General features: G+C 42.1%; 1 protein-coding gene across 2 annotated transcripts in view; it reads right to left on the bottom strand.

The window, feature by feature from the left end:
• The window catches only part of DCT (dopachrome tautomerase), a 32,956-nt gene extending 24,741 nt beyond the window's left edge, over positions 1–8,215 (bottom strand). For both annotated transcript variants that reach the window (XM_070407436.1, XM_070407437.1), the window contains exons 1-2: positions 7,594–8,215; positions 1,769–2,068 (exon numbers count right to left, since the gene is read on the bottom strand). In XM_070407436.1, coding sequence (XP_070263537.1) covers positions 1,769–2,068; positions 7,594–7,888 — 595 coding nt within the window. In that variant the 5' untranslated portion in view covers positions 7,889–8,215. The remainder of the gene's footprint in view (positions 1–1,768; positions 2,069–7,593) is intronic.
• Between the last annotated feature and the right edge of the window lie 8,763 nt (positions 8,216–16,978).

Below are 16,978 nucleotides of genomic sequence, written 5' to 3'. Positions count from 1 at the left end.
AAATTTAATTCCTAGATACGACCAGAAACTATAGTTTTTCTTTTACTCTTGAGACACTAGCCTCTCATAAAGCAAAAATTCCTCAGAGTCAGGACAGGAAAGCTATAAAGGTTTATTGCCAGAAGAGCCTCCTTATCTATCGATAGAGAAAGACAGATGCGTACTTGAGAGGCAAGTGTTTTAAAGACACATGGAGAAAAGGACTGCAGTTGCTGCTGTTGGCCGTGCAGCCCTTTTTAAATGTTTTAACCCAGAAAAAGTTTAAAGTTCTCAAAACAGAATGATGAGGGAGAATAATATTGTATGTCAACTATCATGGAAAATTTTGTTTTAATTCAAAAAATTAAAGTTAAAATTTTTTTAAAAAATGCTGAGGAAAAATCAAGTGATGGGGAACCAGTGATAAACATGAGGACAGACAATTCCAATTAAGAAGGGGACTATTCAAAGTGAGCTTCATGTCCTCATGAACCCTCACCCCAGTCAGGGTCTCCCAAAGTGGGAATAATAGCAGGTATAACCAAAGGTTCAGAACTGCACTGAGCAGACCCTGGAATGGACTCAGCCCCTCTGGAACAAACTAGGGTTTATGGCTTTCACCTGAGTCAAAAACGACTGAGGATGGAGCAGAACCTACTAGATCAGTGGTTCTCAACCCTCTGGCCCTTTAAATACAGTTCCTCATGTTGTGACCCAACCATAAAATTATTTTCGTTACTACCTCATAACTGTAATGTTGCTACTGTTATGAATCGTAATGTAAATATCTGATATGCAGGGTGGTCTTAGGCGACCCCTGTGAAAGGGTCGTTCGACCTCCAAAGGGGTCTCGACCGACAGGTTGAGAACCGCTGTACTAGATTAATGAAGTTCCTCCCATTCCAAGTCCTATCCAAGCCCCAATTTTTAGGATCCAGAAGGGCAAGGCACCATTTTCTCAAGCATCAAATATAACTGTAGTCCAATAACTGAGCCAGAAGGAACACTACATTGTTGTGGCTGTGCTTTTTCTTGACAATACAACTCCAGAAAAACCTTGGGGATCCCAGCAGGGCATGGGCACCGTAGATGATGACCTGGGAGTCTAAAGACTAATACGTGTGAGTTTACTGGTAATGACACGCTTCCAACACACACTCTAATTCTGCCCAGAGACGTGTCATGTGGTTTAGCATGTGTTTAGTTCATTCCTCTAATTTGAAGAAAAGGTCAGAGAGGGCTCCCATAGCCAGATTTAAAAAATGTTTGCTGCTGGAATCAAAAGAAATTTGCCTTGCCCTGGCTGGTGTGGCTTAATTGGCACTGACAGGTGTCCAGTTCAAGTCCTGGTCAGGGCACATACCCTGGTTTTGGGCTCTATCCCCAGTAGGGGGCGTGCAGGAGGCTGCTGGTCAATGTTTCATATCGATGTTTCTCTCTCACTCTCTCTCTAAATTCAATAAAACTATTTTTTAAAGGAATTTGCCTTCAATTCACTATCTCTTGCCTTTGAGAATTAATAGCTTTGTAGACAAGATTGGACTTCAAACTCAAAACACAAACTACAGGAGAGAACGTTTTCAAATGTCCGCAGCTGATGTGCAGGAAGAAACTGCTCCAGCCTAACTTTAGGCAGCATTTGACAGTTCTCTGACTTTTTCACACACCTACCCCTTCCTTCCGGTTGTGCTCTTATTAATTAACTTGTCTGAAATTACTTTCCATCCAACTACCCCACCCCCAAACACAAACCGATGATAATATACGTTAATCTAAGGGGAAAACCCACCTAATAATGTATCTCTAACAGAATAATAATGAAGCCACACAAAGAAATCATAAATGCTGCAGTTGGCGATCTGTGGCTGGGTCCCGTTGGGCCCAAGCAGGCCCAGCCAGTGTTGCGTGGTGATCACATAGTCAGGGTGTGTGGTGTTCTTCGCTAGGTCTAAGGCACCCAAGAACTGCTCCCTCTCCTGAGGGGTCAAAAAATGAATGTTCTTTCGAATAACTGGTGGTTTCTTCTGATCGCAGTTGGGGCCAGTCCAGCCAAACTTGCAGTCTCCACAGTTAAAGCCAGCAAAGTTTCCTAGAGTATTGAGGATGGGGACGGGGAGAGAGAGAGATGGAAGAAGTAAGTTTATGTCCTTTGGAATAAATTTCTGAAGTTGAACTTTGGGATAGAATGGATGAGAAGATGACGGTGCTTGCAAGGGGGAAAAGAAAGCTAATTTCCTTCCCTTACTCTCTTGAAATGTTTGTATCTCAAAGTGAACTGGACACTAGAGTGTTCCCTAGAAATTTTTCTGCAAAGAAACAGGATATCAAGTGTATTACATGCTGTTATGGACTCAACTGTGTCTCCCCCGCAAACTAATATGTTGAAGTCCTAACCCCTAGGACCTCACGATATGACTGTATTTGCAGACAGGGTCTTTAAAGAGATAATTAAGTTAAAAGGAGGTCATTTGGGTGGCCCCCTAATCTGCTATGACTGGTGTCCTTATAAGAAGAGGAAAGTTAAACACAGATAGTTGCACAGATAGTGATGACACAGGTAGAAGACAGCCAAACCTGCCAACATCTTGATCTTGGACGTTAGGCCTCCAAAACTGTGAGAAAAATGAATTTCTGTCAGCTAGTCTGTGGTGCTTTATGATAGCACTAGCAATCTAAGTGCATGTTGTCATCTATACTCTCCTTCCTCTCATGGTTCATTCAGGGTGTCCCTTCCTAATTCTCTCAATCTCCCTACCTGAGACTGAGCGGTAGCCTCAATGTCCACCTGCTGAGCCCCGCTATCCTGTGGCATACACTAAAAGGCTGACACAAGACAGTTCATTGGTTTAGAGGAGAGAATATACACTAAGCTAAAGGCGAAACCAACATATATAAGCTCATTTCCAAGAATTCAGGTGAAATCTAACATTAAGAAAGTTGGTTCATTTCACAAAGGAGACAGAGTTAATGCAAAATCAATGAAGACTGGCAGGTCATAGAGGTGAATTATCTGCCATGGTGTCAGGAAGTGCAAATCACTGTGGGTTCCCTGTGTTTGCACAGACATCTCTGCTCTTTCAACCCAGAGAATGAGAACTAGGCAACCAGTCGATGTGTCTCTCTCACATCAATGTTTCTCTCTGTCTCTTACCCTCCCTTCCACTCTCTCTAAAAATCAATGGAAAAATATCCTCAGGTGAGGATGAACAAAAAAAAATTGTACATCAACTATTATTGAAAAATAAAAAATTAAAAATTCATGTTATACCATGTCTCAGAGAAAATATTCCAAAGCTCTGCAGATCCTTTTCATTTTTTAGCTTCTAAACCTGATCTCAAAAATCTGTTAAAATGCTGATGACAACTGCAAAGTGCAACAATTTAAAACCCTAGCGCCCAAATATTTATTTCTTTAATTTAGACTTCCTAGTAGTTCCTTACATCAATTTAACATGTTATTTTTTCCCCTTGATCCACCATAGCAACAGCAAAAAAAACAGAGGGCCCTTTTAGAAATGAAGAGAAAGAAAAAATAAAGAATCTCTAGATACCAATCTATCTAGCACTGAGTATGTCCTTGAGCAAGAAATAAAATTAAAAAGACAAAGTCCAATACCTACTTAGGACTGGGATAGAAATGGAAAGAGACTAAGGGCAACCGAACAATGCACGTTCCTACACGAACTACATCAGCTCCACCTCAGAAAGCTATTAGACTAAATAAGCTTAAAGACCACCGATTAGTGGATTTATAAGGAGCTCTAAATAGCTATTCCTTTTAATTAGAGATTCTATTATTTTAATAACAATACTTTATACTCACATAGGGCCTTTCATCTACAGAGCTCAAAAGGATTTTACAGGTGTGGTTTCATCATTATCCCCATTCCAGAGATTGGAAAATGGAGGCACTTAGTCACTTGTACAAACAAGAAGTTCTCAGACAACTATTCAAAAACTATTTGGTGTGCATGTTTTTCAAAAGTCTAAAGACACAGCTGCAACTGGTTAGTCTCGGAAAAGCCATGTGGCAGGTAGGACTTATAAAGTGAATGGCTAAGTCTCCTGAAAGTCAGCTCTTCCTGACAATTACGTTCAATAACTTTTGTTTTCAATTTATCCCCACAGAGAATAGAGAAATGAGAAATTCTCTCTAGAGAATTTGAGCCCATAATTTAGAGTCCCCCCCACCTCAGAGTTTGCATTTATTTTAACTAAATAGGCGAAAATATTTTACCAACTTCAAGATCATAGAAACTATGGTGTGTTTATTTTTATTTTTGTTTTTTGTGTGGTAAGAACACTTACATTTCCAAGTGTTTAATACATTATTGTAGGTACAAAACTATAGAACTGTCAAAGTTATTTTGCTCAATCTGATTAATTTAGATAACTCATATAAGTGGAATCATGCAGTTTTTGTCTTTCTGTGACTGATTTATTTCTTTAGCAAAATATCCTCCAAGTTCATCCATGTGTTACATATTACAGAATTTTCTTCCTTTTTTGGCTGAATAGTATTCAATTGCACATATATACTGTTTGGCTAGGATGTGGAGAAATTGGAAACCTTGTGCACTATTGGTGGGAATGCAAAATGGGGCAACTGCTTATGGATAACAGTATGAAAGTTCTTCAAAACTTAAAGATAGAACTATTATATGATCCAGCAATCCCACTTTGGGGTATTTATCCAAAGGAATTGAAATTGAGGTCTCGAAGAGATATTAGTATCCCCACGTTCATTGCAGCACCATTCCCAATAGCTAAGATGTGGAAACAACCTAAGTGTCCAGCAATAGATGAATGGTGTGCTTATTTTTCCACTGATTTAACAAAGTTCAAGGTCATCAGTAGCCTATTTGCCAGAAGCTAATCTATACTTCTTTTTTTTTTTAATCCTCACCTGAGATTTTTCCATTGATTTTTAGAGAGAGTGGAAGAGAAAGGGAAAGAGAAATATCGATGTGAGAGAAACACATCAATTGGTTGCCTCCTGCACGCACCCCAACCAGGGCCCCAAATGGACACCCAGGGTACGTGCCCTTAACTGGAATTGAACCTGGGATCCTTCAGTCCACAGGCCAATGCTCTATCCACTGAGCCAAACTGGCTAAGGCTATACTTCTTCTTTAAATTTTGGGTGACCCCAGTGAATCCCAGAGGTCCTATTTGCAAAGTAATTATGAGGCTACCAGAGAAGAGGACTTTGGAGCACTCAAGATTAGTTTTAAATTGTGAAGACTGGTGCTTAAACCATGAAAAAGCTACCCTAGGAAGGCAAGCAACTCACTCTTTAGGGAGAATACACGGAAAGACATGTGTCTTGCTTTGGGACATATGCCATCACAGTGATTACTGTGCCTACTAAATAACTTTCCAGCTCAGTCATTAAGGATTTAGTCCGGTGCCCTGAGTCCCAAAGAAAAAAACCATCTCCCCAATGTAAGTGGAGCCAACCAAAGTGGGGATGGAAAGAACTATGGTCCTGTATGAGTCTGGATAAATCAACTCATGGAAGAGGGGGGTAAGCCATAATCTGATAGTGGATCTCAGAAGCAGTCATGGCCATGACAATGGCTGGAGTTGGAGACCATACACCATACACCTTGAGGATGCCCTGCTTCCTTTGACTGGCTTATGGACGTGAGAGGTCCTTACAGTCTGGACTTACAGGACAGGCCCTGTTTCTGGCCCTATGCCTCGTAGGTATGTTTATCCTCCTCAGAGCAAGAGATCCCTTTTATGTTTTGAATGTAGGCCACTGTGACCCCAAGTTTCTGTCACTTCTAGAGAAATATTTATAAGCATTTCCTCAGGAAAGAGAAATTACAATTATCCCTTCTATTCTGCCACTCTCTGTTCTTCCCATTCCCATCTTCTTTTTTTTTTTTTTTTTAAATATATTTTATTGATTTTTTACAGAGAGGAAGGGAGAGAGATAGATAGTTAGAAACATCGATGGGAGAGAAACATCGACCAGCTGCCTCCTGCACATCTCCCACGGGGGATGTGCCCGCAACCCAGGTACATGCCCTTGACCGGAATCGAACCCGGGACCTTTCAGTCCACAGGCCGACGCTCTATCCACTGAGCCAAACCGGTTTTGGCCCATTCCCATCTTTTAAAAAAAACAAAACTTGTAACACAGGTCAAAAAGATAAAGTAGATGGTGATAAGAAGAATGGACATTTATATCTGATTTCTTAATACCTTCTGTCTCAGAGATTTCCAACCTGTGTACTTGCGGTACTCTAACATTGATTGATCTGGAAATAAGTGTTCTGGAAGAAATTTTGATTCAGTCCATACAAAGAAATTACTGTGCGGTGTGGTTTCCAATCACCCAAGTAATATGAAACCTGCTGTTTCTCATTAGACTGCAAAGCCATGAGAATCTACAAGATAATGTCTATAGAAGCAAATGCTCAATTGGTTTAGAAAAATGGACAGTAATATTCAATATGCTATTAAAAACTCCTGGTCACAATTAATACTCAAGGCAAAATGAGTAATTTCTTTGAGTCACAGAATTAACAATATGACTACAAAATGATTATAAAGCCAGAATTATTTTTAAAGTTTAAAAATACCGACATCACTCCTACTTTAATATCACATTCTTTTGTACATACTCTTGGTTCACTTTTTACAACCTTACATAGTTCAATTATCTGTATTTTCCAGGGTTTTGGTATCATATAAAAATATAATACAACATAATTTTAAAAAGAAAACCTCTTATGCAGCTGGACACTGCAGGACAGTGTCAAAGGGTTTTGCTAAAGTTACCGCTTATGTTTTCTGTGTTTCACATGCCCTGCCCGCCTTTGAGAGTTTGTCATGGCTGTCACAGCTGCTGAGCATGGAGGGAGCCCAGTGAAGAGGATCTGAGAAGGCTCAGAAGAGCCAGAGGCATAAGAAGTGCGCAGGGATTTCAAAGAAACGGATCATAAGAGAGACCAAGGCCGAAAAGAGGGACACTGCACAACTGTGAAATGCCCACATCGAACCCAGAAAAGAGAGAGAAAAGCCATTGCTCTCTGATAACAACCCTTCCTCCCCAGATCACAGAGACAGCTTGGCCCCGCCACTTCTCTCCAGCTTTGGCAAAGTTACGACCCACCCAGGCATAACGTCCCCCTGCGTGAGACCTGTCGAAATCATTCAAAACTCGGACACTCAGACGACAGAACACCTGCCTTCCAAGCCCGTCTTCCAGATGCCAACCTCACCCGCCCCTCTCTTCAACAAGCGCAAACCCATTTCGGGAGAGGGCATTGACTCCATCGTGAAAGGACTTGCTCTGGCTTTCAAGGCTGACTCCTGAGCCCTGTAGCTTCCAACAGACAAGCCAATGGTATGTTGGCATGAGTTCAGATAGCCGGGCTTGGCTCATGTCATATTTACTTAGATTCCATAACTACATGTACTAGAAGGCGTGAAGACTATAAGCAAGACATTAGCCTTCCTCAATTTGCTCCCTACGAGAAACAAACTTGATTGCCTTGCAGAGCCTGGCCTAGCCGTCTCTTCGCTGGGGCTCCTTTCCCAACTGGGCCCTCCCCACTCAGTTAGGGGCAGGCCAGGTCTCCCCCCGGGGGTCTGCCTCACCTGTGCAGTTGCAGGTCCGGTTGAAGAACTTCCGTGGCCACCGTTCTCGGTCATCCTGGTTTCTCAGGACATAAGGACCACTCCAGGGCCTGGTGTCGGCTTGCGCCTCCGTGCACTGGCCCCGGCCCTCTTGAGAGCCACAGATGTTAGCCGGCTCCACACCCAGCGGTGGGCAGCACTCCTTGGCCACCAGGCTGGCCACCGTCATGCAGACCCGGGGGAACTGGGCCCGGGCTCCGGGCAGCATTCCACAGCCCAGCCAACTGAGCAGAAGCCCCCACCAAAGAGAGCGCATGGCTTTACAATCGGGGAACTTTCTCTCTCCTCCTATACTGCTTTCTTCTTGTCTTCCACTCGAGCTCTTGAACACTCGCTCCGTTTTTTATTTTTGTTTGTTTTTGTTGTTTTGTTTTGTTGTTGTATATTTTTGTTTTGCGGTCTGTTCCTCTCCTCTTTAAAAAATACCCGCAAAATCACAGAACCCACGCATGTGCACGTGTGTACATGCACACGCACAGACTATTTTATGTGATCCAAACAACTCAAACAAATTTAATTTTATAGAAGCGCCTCTAACAGCCAGATTTAATGAGGGTAGCGCTTCTCACCATCTTCCCCGTTAAATCAGGCTTTGTCTAATTGAGTTAATTTGCAGAGCACTCCAGTCATACTACTTATTATGCTGGTATTTTTAACCCCCCTCCTTTACTCCTTAGCCCATGACTTTAATTGCCTTGAACTCAGTTCAAAAGCCAAACACCGGGCTGCCTTTATTCCGTCTGGATTGCCAGCCACCGGGCCTCGTGGGGTTTGTGTAAGGGCTGGGAGAAGCCATCATTAGGGGGATTAGTGTTAGAGAAAGCCTCATGGTTAGCACATGACCCAAAGTGCACAATGAAGTAGATAAAGTTTCTGGCTCTGTTTCAAGAGGGTAAAACCATCTTCATTATCTGGGCTCATGTGCTCCAGCCAAGCTTGTGACCTCAGACTTCCCAGGGAGTCAATAGATGCAGTGAGCTCGTTGTCAAAGGCCCTTTACAGACAAGCGTGCGTTGCTAACTACAATCACTCCTGACTGCTCCCTGACGTGCTAGGAAGACCGCTACAGGAGGTCACACAGCTTCAGAAATAAAGAAACATTTATTTAGGGATGGCGTACAATGAATTGCTTCGTTCCACAATTAGGGACCCTCTTCCTTCCAAATAATAAGGTACTATTCTCCTATTCTGCACATCCAGCCTGCAGATTTTTTCTTAATTACATGAAGTACCAGCCACAAGAAATTCAAAATTGTCATTATCTAATTGTAAGGAAGGGTTTGCCAGTGACATCTTTGATTTATGCTAAGTTAAGCATTGTCGATCTAGAAGGCAATGCCTCCCCTAGTGCTTCTGGGGCATCAGGGGGAGGGAGTTTGTCCAGATTCGTCAGAGCATCCATTCACTTCTTCACGGTGGAAACAGGGCTGTCTGAGTTCCAAAAGGGTCCATACAGACTGCTGACAGTCCAAACAGTTCCTAAGAATACTTTATATTATGGCATAAAGATACAGAATGTTATTTCCAGAGCGATTTCCTAAGGTTAAAAAAAAATTTCTATAGCTGTTCCCATCCCATGTACTTCTATGTCACCCCATGATATTAAGTTGTTGTCTCTAATTAAATGACAGTTTTCAACCCTGACTATCCACCAAAGCCAGCCTGTACCCCAAGCCCAATGAAACAGAATCTCTGAGAGTGTGACCCAGACTTCAGTCTTTTCCATAAGTTCTCTAGGCCATTCCAATGTGCACTCGTTGAGAATCACTGGGTCAGAATAAGACACAGCTCCAGTGGAAATGTGGAAATAGAGTCAGCTAAAAGATTCCTGTATGTTAGTTTCCTAAGGCTGTCCTAACAAGCTACCACAGTCTGGGTGGCTTAAAGTAACTGAAATGTATTCTCTCACAGTTCTGAGGACCAGAAATTCAAAACCAATGTGTCTGTGGGACTGCGCTCTTCTCTGAAGCTCTGGAGGGGCATCCTTCTTGCCTAACGTAGCTTCTGTGGGCTGCCACCATCCCTCGGCATCACTCCAGTCTCTACCAGGGTCACATGGCCTCCTCTCTTCTGTCTGTGTCTCTCCTCTCAGTGTCTCTTATAAAAATACTTGTCAGTGGCAGTAGGAACCAGCTGGATCATCCAGGATGACCCCATCTTGAGATCTTACATCCACAAAGACCCTTTATCATTTAAGTTCCCATTCACAGCTTCTGAAGCATGTAATGGCTTCTTGAAGGCCCTATTCAACACACTATGTCATGAAGATGAAGCTTGAACAGTACTTGAATTTCAGTATCTCAGATTTGGAAGGGTATTTTGGAGCTCATTCATCCTATGTGTATTTATCAACCCTCTTTATGCCAACCTTGTCCCACTTCGGGATTTAACTTAGGTTTTGTGATGCCCTGGTTCCATAAATATTAGATTCGAAGTTTGTGAATACTAACATTGATGGAGTCAATGAGTCTTATGTCAGAATGCCCCCAGATCTAGGTCATGGGATCTCATTTCTTTCATAACAGCACTTGCTAAATAACTCCTCTGGTCTGTGGCTTTAAATGCAAGCTATCATGACTCCCCATATTATATCTCTGGCCCTGATCTCAGCTGTGAGCTCCAGATTCATATACCTAACTTACTCCTTAACCTCTCACTTGGAGATCTAGACACTCCTCACTTAACATGTTCAAAGCAGAACTTTTGCTTTCTCTTCCGATTTGTTTCTCGTAAGTCTTCTCCACCTTGGTAAAGAATGTCCCCACAGTCCTGTAATTGGTCCTTGATTTTTCGCTTTTTCACCTCGCCTATGTGTGCTTCCCCTTGCACTTGGAGTAAAACCTAAGGTCCTTTCCATGCATTACTCAAAGTGTGGTTTACAGATCCACAGACATGTGTTCGTGGTCTGCATCAAGGTATCTTATATAATAAAAGCCTAACATGCTAAGTGTCTGGTCATCCAGTTGGCTCTTCAACCAATCAAAGCATAATATGCTAATGATATGCTAAGGCCGCTCAACTGCTCACTATGACATGCACTGACAACTGCTCACTATGACATGCACTGACCACCAGGGTGCAAACGCTCCAACCAGTAGGTTAGCTTGCTGCTGGGTTCCAGCCTGTCAGGACTGAGTGAGATGGGCCAGACATGCCCTAGAGCTCTCCTACGGTCCCTCCCTAGCTGGACAACCTCCCACATCCCTCCCCAGCCCCAATCATGCACTGGTAGGGTCCCTCGGCCTGGCCTGTACCTTCTTGCAATCTGGGACCCTCGGGGGATGTCAGAGGGCTGGTTTCAGCCTGACAGCAGAACAACCAGTCACTATGACACACACTGACTACCAGGGGGCAGACGCTCAATGCAGGAACTGCCCCTGGTGGTCAATGCACTCCCACAGGGGGAGCACCACTCAGCCAGAAGCTGGGCTCACGGCTGGTGAATGCAGCAGCATTGGCGGGAGCCTCTCCGCAGCAGCACTAAAGATGTCTGACTGATGGGCCTAAGCCATCAGTCGGACATCCCCCAAGGGCTCCTGGACTGCGAGAGGGCACAGGCCAGGATGAGGGACACCCTTCCCCCCTTCCGCGAGTGCATGAATTTTGTGCACTGGGCCTCTAGTATACAATAAGGAGAGAAATTAAAAGTCAGCATTTAGAAACTGTCATAGCAATTTGACATTGCCACAATGTCAAGCACATGGTCTGTGAACTCATCTCATTGAAGACAGGGTACAGTTAGCATTAGGGGGTGTCAAACTTGTATGGTGTTGATCTTATAGCACATGCTGCAAACTAACCATGTTGGATCACATGTTGGTCTGTGGCTGATTTTTTTTTTTTAATTTGTAAAGCTCTTTACCATAGGTAGTTTGATAACTGGTGTGTAAGATCCTCCACGATCTGTCCCTCACCCACCTTGCTCTCCCTCTTATTCTGCAGTAGCAGAACACAGTAACCACTCTGTTACTCAAACATGTGTTCATTTCTTTTTTTTTAATTGATTTCAGAGAGAAGGGAAAGGGAGAAATAGAAACATCAATGATGAGTGAGAATAATTGATCAGCTGCCTCCTGCATGCCCCACACTGGGGATTGAGCCTGAAACCAGGTCATGTGCCCTTGACTGGAATCAAACCCAGGACCCTTCAGTCTGCAGGGTAACACTCTATTCACTGAGCCAAACCAGCTAGGGCAAACATGTGTTCATTTCTACTCTGGCCTTTGTACTGCCTTTCCCTCTGCCTGGAACATTCATGCTCAGAATCCTCCTTGTCACTCAGATTTCAGTGACATATATTAGCTCCTAAGAGGTCATCCCAGACCACTCACTTTACTGTGTCTACACAGTAACCTACTCTCTACCATATTTCATTATTTGTTCTTCAGAGCACTTACTACTATTTAAAATTATCTTATTTATTGGTTTGGTTGTTGATTGTGTCCTCTCCTCTCCTCAAGTTCTTCCAGGAGATCAGGAAACTTAACCATGTCCCATTTCCAATGTCAAGAACAGTACTGGCAAAGAGTGTCTACTTGATAACAATTGATGAGTAAATATTCCCAATTCTCAGTTTTTAATTTCATCAGCAAAGCCTCACCATTATAGAAATTGGTTTTATACAAATTAAATGTTATTAATTTTACTATGTAAAATAAGTGTAGACTAATAAACACATGTTGGTCTGTGTTGAGGGTTCCTTTTAAGATTTTGTTACACTACTAAAAGTGTTTAAAAACCACTGGCTCCACATCACCAATAACAGCAAATTTTCTCCTCACTGTTTCTGACAAGATATCACCAGTGTCTGGTTAAATACCTCTGATATTGTTTATCTTGTGGCAAAGAAAGCAATAATGGGAAATTGCCTAATGCTCACTTCTACTCTCATTTCATTGGCAAAAGCAAGTCTCATGGTCAAGACTATTGTTCTCAAAGACAGGGGCTCTGTAAGGAGGACCCCTGTAGGGAGGGTCAGCAAATATTTCATTTTCACTGCATTTAAAATTAACTTAAATGTCTCATAGAGCTTTGACACTGCTGCTCTACAGTCAAATGTCTCTCCTATCTCCATTCCCTGTGCTTTTCTTTCTTTTTTTTTTTTTTAAATATATTTTATTGATTTTTCACAGAGAGGAAGGGAGAGGGATAGAGAGTTAGAAACATCGATGGGAGAGAAACATCAATCAGCTGCCTCCTGCACACCCCCCACTGGGGATGTGCCCGCAAGCCAGGTACATGCCCTTGACCAGAATCGAACCTGGGACCCTTCAGTCCGCAGGCCGATGCTCCATCCACTGAGCCAAACCGGCTTCGGCTCCCTGTGCTTTTCTTATGGAATTTTCTTGTGTTTGTTCCAGTTACAACAATAAACAGAAATAGATCATATTTTTTCCATGTATAAGACACTATTTTTTTTCTAAAATTGTTAGACTGAAAATCGAGGGGCATTTTATACATGGAAGTCAGCTGAGGAGGGAGTCATGAGGGTGTGCAGCTGTCAATACCTTGTCAAACAGGCTTCCTCCAATCACAAGCCTTATTGTTACTGACATTAGCTGATGCTATCATTGGAGGTGGAGGAGGAGAGTGCGCAGATGAAACAGGGATGGGAGCATTCTGAGCCCATAAAAATATCAAAAGATAAATACCGGTGAGCGATTGTCTTACTGTGCAAAATTCAAACTGAATGTAATCAGCTATGCAAATAATATGGAAATAGAGCTGCAGAGAGACAATTTGGGCCTCCTCTCACTGAGTGTATGATCAGACAGTGGAGAAAACAGGAAGAACAACTCCTTAAGATGCCAAAAAGGAAGAAAGCCTTTAGAGGAAAACTAGCAAAATGGGTAAACTTGGAGCAGAGGCTTAAGACTTGGATTATGGAGCAGCACCAGAGTGGTTTATGTGTGTCAACCAAGCTTATCCAATGTCAGGCAAGAATGTCTGCAAGAGAAATGAACATTGTTGATTTTACAGGAAAAGAAAAATGGTGCTTCAGTTTCATGAGGAGAGAAGGGTTGGCCATGAGAACACAAACAAAGTTAGCTCAGAAAATGCCACCAGTTTATGAGGATGGTCTCACATATATATATACAGTGACTCAGAAGACAGCACTGATACAATAGAAGTTGAAGAAATTGATATGTCTGGAACTAATAGTGATGAAGAGGAGAGCAGTGATGCAACAGAGGCTGAATAAAGTGATATGCTGCATAATATCATAGTACTGGTATGTAAACATTACCTGCGGTAATTACTAAATACAAATGTATTCTATTTTATGATTAAAATATTGATTTCTTAATTTTGGGTTAGAAAAGTGGGGGGCATCTTATACATGGGGGCATCTTATACATGGAAAAATATGCTATTTTCTCAGTTCTGGAGGCTAAAAGTCCAAGATCAAGGTGCCAGCAGGGTTAGTTTCTACTGAGGCCTCTCTCCTTGGTTTATAGACTAATGGATACCACTATTATGTTGGCTGTCCTCTTGCTCTCTCTTCACATGTTTTCCCTCTGTGTCCCCTTGTGTGTCCAAATTTTCTCTTCTTATAAGGACATCAGACATATTGGATTAAGCTCACCCTAACAGCCTCATGTTAACTTAATTACCGCTTTAAAGTCCTATCTCCACATAACGTCACATTTTGGAGGTTAAAGTTTTAATATATGAATTTTGGGAGAACACAGTTCAACCCATAACCGGGTCTAAATGCATGAGTTCACTGTCACTTCTATTTAATGTTGTCATATTAAATTGGTGTGCCAAACAATGTGATTTCTCTCTTTCTGGCCATAGTCTTAACCACACATTTGGTTGGTATGTCATCATTGTCTTCAGAACCCAACTCATTGATGGAAATGATCATGAGAATGTAAAGTTTTTTTAGCAGGATCCTGGGACATGCCACTCAGAGTCTCCTAACTCTGGAGAGTTACAGGATAGACTGAGGGGGTCCTTGAACATCATGAAATTGTATGGAGAATTTGGCGTGGGTCTTTTTCCATGAAGAAAATTCGTAGATTTGTTTAGCTTTTCAAATGGATCTATGACCCAGACCTTGAGAATTCAGCACAAGCAAAACCTTAGAGTTCCCTAAGAAAAAACTTAGAGAGATACTTTGGGCACCATTGGTGCTTCCAAAGGTTGCCACAGCCATTAACCACCAGTCTGCCTCTCCACAATGGTCATGGTCATTTCATTACACTGCATTGCCAAACTTACCAGGAAAGTGCTTCATGCCTAGGGACCCATGGAAACTCACATTTCTTTATATCCTACTCTATGCCAGGTTCTGTTCTAGGCTTGCTTTCCTTACCTGTGTTACCCCCATCTAAATTGCAATGAACAGCTACTTGTGATAAAATACTTCTAATTTAAATGAATTGTTTTAATCTTCCTACCCTAGATAGAAGCCCTAAGCAGGACAGAATCAAATTAAGAAATCCTCATCCTGCCCTAGCTGGTTTGGCTCAGTGGATAGAGTGTTGGCCTGCAAACAGAAGAGTCCTGGGTTCGATTCCAGTCAAGGGCACATGCCTGGGTTCAGGCTCGATCCCCAGTAGGGGGTGTGCAGGAGGCAGCCAATCAATGATTTTCTCTCATCATTGATGTTTCTACTAGTATCTCTCCCTCTCCCTTCTCTCTGAAATCAATAAAAAAAGAAAAGAAAAGAAAGAAATCCTCATCCTGATAGGGAAACTGGCTGAAGCTGAGAATGTCTGCTTCCTCCCAGCCTTGCATTAACTGAATTACCTTTTGATATCTGCCATCCTCCTACATTAAGGCACATTACGGGAAAACGTCATGTGAAACTTCTAAGGCATTTTTATGTCATCTAATATACTTCACAGTGTTACTTTTATGAGCATCCTGGGGAGAGATTTCTCTCAGGGCTCAATACCCGGAAAAGCTGTGCTTCCTCATAGCTGTTAGACCCTGTGACTCTTAGAATAATGTTTCTTTCTTTGCCTTTGCCAGTTATGAAGCTTAGAGCCTAATTTGCAGCCCTCGTGTCATGCAACTGATTCACACAAGATTTAGTTTGATATTTTCTTTCCCTTATGTTCCTGGATTCTGAGATTCCGATTTTATCCCTTTGCAAATGTATTTATCCAGCCTATCTCAAATTTCTTAAGAAAGGAGACAGGGAGATATATACATTCATATATATTTCTGTGTCAGTCCAAATGTAATAAACACACACCCAAGTTCTTGTTTGTAAGAAAGCTAGGACTTAGAGAAGAATTCAAGATGAATTTCTGTGAAATTGGTGTAAATCTGAGATCAAAAGGCATAAACCAATTTCTCAGATCATGAGCATGGCTGTAATTAAATATTGCTTTCTTTCTTTTTTTCTTTCTTTTTTTTTTCAGAAGGAAAAGTCTTTGCTATAAACTATAACGAAATCTAGGAGGAGATATTTCATGGGTGTTTTGAGACCATTTGTTGCCAATGGCAGTTATAAAACCAAGGAGTATTCTAAGGAATGTTCTGAGACCCAGTCAAGAGAGGCAGCTGAGCATCATAAAACTAAATAAATAATCTGAGTGTAGAAAAGTGCTTGATTAGAAAGCAATTCATTTTACCTTCTTCTTTTACAGTCGAGGCAAGCATCTCAATGAAAGAGATGCTCTGCAAACTTATTTTGCATTTCAGCATCTTGCATGCAAGAAGGACCTGATGCATGTTCATGGGAGTGAACTGAATTACATACTTTAGAGAATTGTGAGTGAATGATGCAGGGTGTGTCTGCAGAACTTGCAGACAGGATGCCAGTTTGTGCTTTTCCTACATTCAAAGGAAGACTCAATGCCTGGTAAGCAACCAAATGGGGTGTTAAATGTTTCAGAGCTCCCCTAGCTGGTTTGACTCAGTGGATAAAGCGTAGGCCTGCGAACTGAAGGGTCCCAGGTTCCATTCTGGTCAAGGGCATATGCCTGGGTTACGGGCTCATTCCCAGTAGGGGGCACGTAGGACACAGCCGATCAATGACTCTGTCATCATTGATGTTTCTATCTCTCTCTCCCTTTCCCTTCCTCTCTGAAATAAATTAAAAAATATTTATAAATAAATAAATAAATGTTTCAGAGCTGTCGCTAAGATTAATTGGAAAAATCACCTGTATCTTTCTTCTGCTTGTGAGCGAGTTGCCTGCTCTTTTCTCCAGGCCTCTGAATGTGAAAATCCTCCCGTTTTTAGTCCCTGCTGGACTCCTCTGGCTGATGCTTTTTGATCTATTCTCTGCTGCCACATCATGGGGAAAAGAGATTATATTTTTTTCCTGTGTCCAAATTGTTTCCTAAATGCTGGGCATCTGTACTGATAAGGGTTTTGCTTTCTA

Source organism: Myotis yumanensis, unplaced genomic scaffold, assembly GCF_028538775.1.
Source record: "Myotis yumanensis isolate MYYU_CA2020_CCGP unplaced genomic scaffold, mMyoYum1.0.hap1 SCAF_3, whole genome shotgun sequence".
In the NCBI taxonomy this organism is placed as follows: domain Eukaryota; kingdom Metazoa; phylum Chordata; class Mammalia; order Chiroptera; family Vespertilionidae; genus Myotis; species Myotis yumanensis.
This window is presented reverse-complemented; position numbering and strand designations above follow the sequence as displayed.